General features: G+C 43.5%; 1 protein-coding gene across 1 annotated transcript; it reads right to left on the bottom strand.

Annotated features, from left to right (window-relative positions):
• Positions 1-229: 229 nt before the first annotated feature.
• LOC101702152 (PRAME family member 12) lies at positions 230-3142 on the bottom strand. Its single transcript, XM_013065055.1, has 3 exons — positions 2805-3142; positions 1829-2416; positions 230-803 (listed from the first exon to the last, which is right to left on the bottom strand). Exons 1-3 carry the CDS (start codon positions 3140-3142, stop codon positions 230-232), a joined length of 1500 nt encoding a protein of 499 aa, XP_012920509.1.
• Positions 3143-8451: the final 5309 nt, after the last annotated feature.

Genomic DNA, 8451 nt, shown 5'->3' with positions numbered 1-8451 from the left:
CATGCAAAAAATCACCATTCAAGCATGATTTTACAACTTGAAACTCAGATTACTTTTTCAAAGCCTATCTAGGACTCATGTCCCCAAACATCAAAACCACTTTTCAGATCAACACTTCTCCCTCCAATGCCACCCATTTCTGTCTGGCCTGTGCCTTTCACAGTCACACTGAAATATGAACTGTCTGGTTCCCAATGGCATGAAGGAAGCATAGGATGTATGAATTCAGCTAGATGAAGATATAATCAGGGCAGCGAATAGACTCCTTGTAATGGATTTTTGAGTTACCACAGAAATCACACTGACTAGTATTGAAGCAGATCATCCTGGGATAGTTTAATGGCTTCATAATCCTCTTCAGTGCATCACGAATCTTGCCCAGTCTAATCTGATGGGCAGCGTTCTGGCCACCACAAATCTCCCAAGGAACAGGATACTGCTCCATTCTTAAGTTGCTCATCCTGGCAGTGCGGCACAGCAGGCTCTCCAAGGTTGCCACAGAGATGCAATTCCTTATGTACCTGAAAGTGGCGAGCTTGGAGCATTGGCCCAGGGCAGGAATGATGGCACAGAGCTGGGAATCACTGAACCCACAGGCCTCCAAGTGCAGCGTGGTCAGAGTGCCAGCAGCTATCTCCAGCAGAACTTGTAGAGGCTCAGGAGGAAAATCAAACAGCCGGACCTCACTCAGATATAAGTGTTTGAGCTGCCAAGTGCTCGGGAACCGGGACAGATGGTTCCAGTCTGAGTGTGAAAGCCAGCAGTCAGTTATTGAAAGATTCTCCAAGGGAGACTGCAGAGACCTAAAGGGAGACCAAGCAGTTAGTACTGGCAGTTGACAAGAAGGGAATGGAGGAGCAACTACAAGGTAAAGGAAGACTGCTTTCACCCATGTCACTTGGGATAATCATCTGATGATAATCATCAGTAAAATGCTATGTGTAGCAGATACTGATCATTCATGTTACCCCACTTTAGACTGAGGTCATTCACCATCACTTGCATGAGTCGCTGAGCGCCCAGTCTCAATAGTCTGCTTTTCTCACTACCAAGCAGCAAACCACTTCTTGGGCCACATAATACTGATGGAAGTGAGATAAGAAGGAAACATCAGACTTGATCTGGCTACAAGTCCTGGAATTGCCACTGTGTCTGCAGGAAGACTGTTCCTATTCCAAGGACCGCACCCTAATCCACACCCTCAGCTCTAAACTGCTGCACCTCCTATTTGCCCATTACCCTTCCTGGAGCCCTAGTGGGATTTTTTTTTAATTTGTTTGTCTCTGAGACCAGGTCTCACTTTGTAGTTCAGGCTAGTCTTGAACGAACTATGCAGCCCAGTCTGGCCCCAGTCAATCCTCCTGCCTCACCCTCCAGAGTGCTGGGATTACAGGTGTGTACCAGCACACATAGCAACAGCAACATTTTCAAGAGGGGCCATAGAGACAGGTTCACTACTTGTCACATGCCTGCTGTGTAAGACCTCAAACATTGAACGTGAGGTGTGAGTTATTTCCCTCTTTCATGCACTCTCTCTTCTATATTTCTCAATACCTTAACCTAGACATGATTCCTAAGGAAGAAGTAAGCAATGTGCCATCACAGTACCCCACATGTGGCATCCCAGCATGGTGGCCCTTTCCTGTCAAGTTGTTTCATGTTAGTTGTTATGTGAGACCTCACTTTAGCACGGAGGTGTGACCAAGGAAATGTGTTGACTCTCTAGTGTCTGGATCCCTGTTACATCTGGTGGCAGACACATCATCCATATCCATTAAACTTTCTAGAACAAAGAAAAGCTTTTCTGTACTCTGCAGAGAGAGCTTACCCGAGTATCTGGTTCAGGTGGCCTTTAAGGAAAGAGGCAGAATTTATATAAATTTCCTGAAGACAGTGCAGCTTGAGAATCTGAGAGGTGAATTGATTGGCCAGCTGTTCTCCCTTCTCTGTAGGAATGAACTCTGCTGCAGAGATGTGGGAGAGAATTAGTTTGTGAAGATTTTGCATCTGGCCCAGGTAAGGGGCAAAACTCGCCAGAGTAGAAAATGACCAGAAGGGACACAAATCTGCCTCCAGAACACAGCTCAGGTCCACCATTTCTATGGCCTTCCTCATGATTCGGATGGGGACTGAGCCAATGTGCAGCTTCCTGCAGTCCAGCTGCAGTGAACCTTTTCTCTTCTCCACCCAATCTAATAGGTAGAACTGGAATAGGAATTCGAGTAGATATTCCATCCTGATGTGTAGGTCTATGATCACCTTCAGAGGCTGCTTTTCCTCCACATTTGACCCATTCTTTTCCATTTTCCTAGTGCTTGCGGCCACAGGGGAACAGGCTTGAGTCGGGTTTTCAGTAGAGGCTTTCCAGAAGTCCTGCTGTGTGTTCCGCAAATCTAGAACTTGCAGTTTCCACCTCCTGTGGGTAAACTAGGAATGAGTCTCAGAATTTAGGCCTTGTCCCAGCTTTCCTCTTGTACTATATTCCTCATCTCTGACATCAACTGGTTCTCTCTCTAGTCCTTCTGTCTTAATTATCTCTTCTTTACCATGGATCGAGGCCAGTCCTTACTCTCAGTGCCTTTTTGAGAAGTCAGGTAATATTGCTCCTTTCACTGCTGCCTCCTCTGTTCACAGCCCTCCTCCCCCAGCTGCCAGTACCCAGGGGGCTTAGCAGTGGCCAAGGCCTCTCTGATCCTCCTCATGGAAACCATATGAAGCCTCTGTTCCTCCTCAGCCCCACACTCTCCCTCACACTTATTATGATTTCCCAGTCCCTCCCTCCAAGATGCCTGGGTCATCCTCACCTGGGGCGAACCTTCTGGGCCAGCAGCACGTCAAGCCCATCCAGCATAGCTTGTAAGTTTTGTAGGTACTGTACCCGCAGCTGGGAAATATGCAGGTGTGTTTCTGAGGCCTCTTGTTTCCTCATGTGCATTAGGGTCCCCAGTGGGAGGCAGTAGAAGGGCCAGGCTGGAACCATGGCCTTCAGAACCTCAGTGTGTCCCCTGGTGAAGGCCTCCAGGAACAGTGGTTGGAAGAGGTCCCCTGGCAAGTCCTCCAAAGCCTGGATGACCAAGTCCTTATTTCTTAGAAGCCTTTGTATTGCCAGGTGCAAGAGTGTGTTTGGGGCCTCTTTGCTCATTGTGGTGAATCTGCAAGGACAAGTATCCTGGAAAATAATTCAGAAAAAGGCATCCTTCATCCTTTTAGCTAGGTTGAAAATCCCTCTCTCCTCACCCATACAGGAACCAACTTTCAGCTCTATTTTGTGGTGTGGCAATGGCAGCAGACTCTTCAATTTACCCCAATTGTATTCTGTGCTTATTGCCGAAAGCAATAGCTCTGTCTCTAATGACACCAGGATGAATGTGTAATAGCCCAATATGGGCCCATGCATTTCCAAATGCAGTATCGTAAACTCTGGACCCAGTAGGAAGTGGGAACTGAGGAACTTGAAAACCCATTCCCAACAATTTTAGCCCATTCCCAACAATTCCCAACGATTTTAGCCCATTCCCAACAATTCCCAATAATTTTTATGCTTGCTCCAAGAGTATGGAATTGTCATGTGGCCAAACCTTTCTAATTTCTCAGTTCCAACAATGCATGTGACTACCAACGATTAAGGAGATTCAACAAAATAAATACCACGGTTTTCATTTCAAAAATTATAAAATGTGAATTTCTCCTCCTTCAGAGCCAGGCAGGAGTGGAACAGGTTCTACATGTCTTCTCCCCTGGGGTGTCTTCTCATGAAACACAAGAGGGGGACATAGACACCCTGGGGGTAATCATGCATGGATCTCAGCAGCTACTTTGGGAACCCCACAGTACAAGAACCATCTTCATGGATGAAATATATGAATCCCAAGCTGGTAGATTTGAGGGATGAATGATAGGATGGAGGAGGTGTTTCAGAAAAGGAGAGAGCAGGTAAATGAGATTACAGGAACAGGAAATGTCTAGGACCTAGGATGGAGAGGAGGGTGCAACCTTGGTTTTGCAAACTTTGACAAATAGGAGTTACCAGAATGTAACTCTTTGTCTTACTGTTTTTAGCACTTTGACCAAATTTTTCAAACTCTATTTTTCTCATCTTTGATGGTGCTCACCATCTTATCCTGGTTCCATTAATTCTTTGAAAGAGGTACTACTGTCATCTCCGACTTGGAGTAAGGACTTGGCATAAAGAACAGTGAGATTTCTGCCCAAGTCCTAGAGCTCCTTCCTAATTGCTCATGGATCTTTGATGTTCCTCCGTCCTGTCCCCTCTTTCCTCTCTGCACACTGCTCTGTTTGTGGGTCTTTGGCTCCACTGTTTCCTCCTACTAAACCCCACCCCTCAGGATAGACTGGGCCTGGTAGGCCATGCTGCAGAAATAAATGAATGAGACTCATTGCTACACCCACTTTCTAGATCTTGTTGGGACTCAACCTCCTGCTGCACCCCAGTCCACAAAGACCCTCCTGTGCTGTCTCCACTATCACGCACACTTGTCATTCACCAGGAGTTTCCCTGGCCTTGCAGTCACAGCCCTGGGCTTTAGCATTGCAGTTTATTGGGTAGAGGATAGAGAGTGAGACCAAGAAGAAAAAGTAGGATGATAGAGGAATGAATGAGAGACTGAATACCCTAGGAATGAGGATTGTGGGGAGAACAGAAAGGTATGAATCACAATACTTTTCTCTCTTCTTCTCCTTCTCCCCTGTTGACTGTCATCAGTGAGCTATGTGGCCTTGGACAGGTGTTTTAACCTCCCTCAGCTCCTTCAGCAACAAGTCCAGATGATTAGCACCTCTTCCAGGAGGCCATAGGCATGCATGGGTAACACCAGAATCCATTCCATCAAACTATGGCACAGCTCATTCAAATTCACCTCCGTTTTGCTCTAGGCTCTTGATATGTTCCTGACCCATCCCTGAAACCACACTCTAGCCCTCATGTTTGTGCTATTATCTTCCCCACTTCTGTATAATTGTTCGCAGGTCTCAACACAAATTGGAAAAGATTAGTTTCATTCCAATTTTTTATATTTTTTTGAGACAGGATTTTGCTTTATAGTTCAGGCTGGTATTGAACTCATTATGTAGCTCAGTCTGGCCTCAAACTCATGATGATTCTCCTTCTTCAACCTTGTGAGTTCTGAGATTATAGGGATGGGCCACCTCACCCGATTCATTACAAATTTTGAAGACTACAAGAAAATAATAATTTTTCTCCTTTCCAACTCTTCCTCTCACATCACTGTGCATTTTGTCCACCACTTCCAGGTGAAATAAAATAACCAACTTTAATAAGGAATATGTGAAAGCAATGTAAGTATTATAGAGTACCTTAAAGTTATGATGAAAAAATGCTAACAGGTATGTAGATGCCCACAGCTATGTCTTATTTATCTAAAATTTACCACTTTGGGATGGAAATGGGGCTGAAATAATTTCACTTTAAAAATTGTTGCCTAGAATATTCTTAAGCTTTTAGCTAAAAGGAGCATCTAACTTATCCATTCATAAAACCACAAAGTTTATGAGCAATAATTTTAAGGAGCACAACCTAAGTATTTAAAAAAATCTAAGGGCCAGACATGTTGACCTACCTACCTGTTATTCCAGCACTCTCAGGAGCCTGATGCAGGATGATCACAAGTTCAAGCCCAGCCTAGGGAACTTGGTGACTTCACAATTCCTTGTCTTAAAGAAAACAAATGTAAAGGGCTCAGGATGTAGCCAATTTTAAATCCAGCCAGAGCAAGTTGGTGACTTTGAGACATGCTGTCTCAAAATTTAAAAAATACCACAGGTGTTGGCACACACCTATAATCACAGCATCTGGGATACTGATCCGGGGGAATCATAAGTTTGAGCTCAGCCTGAGTCACTTAGCAACTTAATGAGAAACTGCCTTGAAATACAAAATAAAAAAGGGTTAAAGTATAGCTCAGTGTAAAGGCTCTGAATCCAATTCTCAAACTGACAAAATATAAAACTAAGGATAATTAAGAAAGATTGACTTTGTGAAGAGTCCCTAAGTTTAATTCAAGGTACCAAAAATAAAAATCAAAAGAGAGTTAAGAGTTAAAATTCCAATCAGATTCTTCTTTTGAAAATAATCTGTTTAGTTAATAAATTTGAAAAATGACATAATCTACATCAAACATCAAAATACTTAGAATGAAAGCAAAACTACATTTTGAAGCAAAACCAAAGCTTCACAACTATTCATCTGCATCTGTAGAAAATGGAATATTCCTGGCTTCTCAGGCTGCAGGTCACCAGGGTAGAGAGCTGAGGGCAGACAGGATGAGTGTTCTCCAGAGGAGGTGACTCACCAGAGGTGGATGGAGTTGGCCGGGTGCTCAGGGCTCCCAGGAAACCAGGCAGTGACTCCAGGCTCCAGGATCCTGGATGGCTCCTCAGAAGCTTTTATTTACCTTCCTGATCCTATCTCTTCCTCTTCCAGTACTATTGTCCTATCAGAGTGTAGATTTCTGAATGGCCACTCAGTTAATTCTGGTTGTTTTCCAGCTTTCTCCAAATTAATAAATAGGATCAAATGTCCATTTTGGACAGGGAAGAATTAAGAACAGAGTAAAATTAAGGATTCATTTCTGATTCAGTACATATCACTCATTGAGTTCTACTCAGATGTGAATGTCATACCTTTCCATGTGATATAGGTTAGAGTTTAATCTGTTCCTGACAAAGGAGAGGAAAAAATCAAACTTGAAACACGGTTGTTTAGCAATCTCTAGCCACATGAAATTTTCAAAATATATCAGAGTTAGAACAACTGATCTAAGTTTGTATGAAGATAGTGATGTTATCTACAAAGAAAACAGAGCAGAAATCTGTGTATCTAATGGTTACTTTTCTTCCTGACAGAAGACCATGTGCTCATTCAGGAAGAAGAGAGAACACTTAGTATGAAGTTGGTCTTCAAGACTCAGGTGAAAGCCAGGCTTGGTGACACCTGCCTATGATCCCAGACCTGAGGAAGCAGAGGCAAGAGGATAGCAATTTCATACCCAGTTTTGTCAACTTTGCTGTTTAGTGAGAACCTGTCTTAAAATAAAAAATAAATGAAAAGAGCTTTTCTTTGTAGCTCAATTGGAAGACCCTGGTTTTATTCTGTAACACTTGGTGGAGCAGAGTAGGGAGATCTTCATGTAAAGATTTTTTTGAAAGGAATCAGGCCAAAATGAAAAGGAGACATAAGTATGAAAGCCTGTACCTCAAAAATTAAAAAAAGAAAGGAAAATCTTAAAAGATCAAGCTTAAAATGATTGTAAAGAAACCCAACTTCATGGTGTATGGTGTAGTGAGTTCAAATTCAGTATTAACTACATAGCAAGACTTTGTATAAAAAAAAGACCTCAACTTCTACAGGATCCAAGAACATAGGATAGGTCAGTGGTGGTGAATCTATGGCATGCATACCACAGTGGATATACAGAGCCCTTTCTGCCAACATGCAAGCAAAGTTGCCCCAGTAAGCCAAGTGACCCTAGCAGCCAAGTATTCAGGTTTAATTGCAGTCTTGGAGCTTTGTGATAAATAAGTGGATTTGAGGGTGCAGTATGGACACTCAGTCTCTAAAAGAGTTATCATCACTGATGATGAATAGCCTGTCATTTTAGAATGCACTAGAATTATAAAGTATAAAAGCCAACATTCTTATGTGTGCTGGTGCACACTTGTAATCCCTATAGTCTGAAAGGTTAAGGCAGAAAAATGGCAAATTTGAACTTAGTTGTCATTTGAATCTCCATCTCAAAATTAAAAATAAAGAAATACTTGGGTTGTACCTCATCACAAATGTTTAATCCTGTGTACCAATAAAAAAAGAACCCCAACACCCTATTCCCCCATGAATCAAGCAGACATTAATCTCTCCCCTCACCCAGAGCCTGTTCGCTTGTGGGAAAAACAATGTCCAGGAAGGGAGGACCAACCAAGTTCATTCTTTGCAAAGCCAGAATTTTCTGTACAATTCAGTGTCTTAGCACCTCTCTCTGGTCCAGCCTGAAGGCTGGAAATTGGGGACCTTAGTTCCATATGCTAATTTCTTGTTCTCCTCATGGTTCTCCTTACCAAGTCAAAGGAGTCTGGCAAGCCCTTGTGGTGTACAGCTCCCCCCTTCTTTAGCTCAGATTCCCAACCAGAGTTCCAAAGAATCTGCCCCAGGCCCGTCCTTAGGAGCTTTACAATATTCTGCGTGTCTGGTTCCTCCTTTGAGCCTGAACTGACCCTTCAGTCCTGTCACTCTGCATCCCATAAGCATTAGCACACCCCTGTCCTGGAACAGAGATCATGGCCACTGGACTGGGGGACCCTTCTGAGGCAAAAGTTTATGGCATGCCAAAGTGGCTGGACAAGAGGGCATCATGGCAATCATGGATATTCAGGAATGCTCTCAAGCCCTGCACATGGAAACAATCACAGAATGATACC

The sequence above is a fragment of the Heterocephalus glaber genome, unplaced genomic scaffold, assembly GCF_053883595.1.
Source record: "Heterocephalus glaber isolate CG9 unplaced genomic scaffold, H.glaber_assembly_v1.0 deba00001447, whole genome shotgun sequence".
NCBI classification, from domain to species: Eukaryota; Metazoa; Chordata; class Mammalia; order Rodentia; family Bathyergidae; genus Heterocephalus; species Heterocephalus glaber.
The sequence above is the reverse complement of the archived record's forward strand: the minus strand, read 5'-3'. Positions and strand labels throughout refer to the sequence as shown.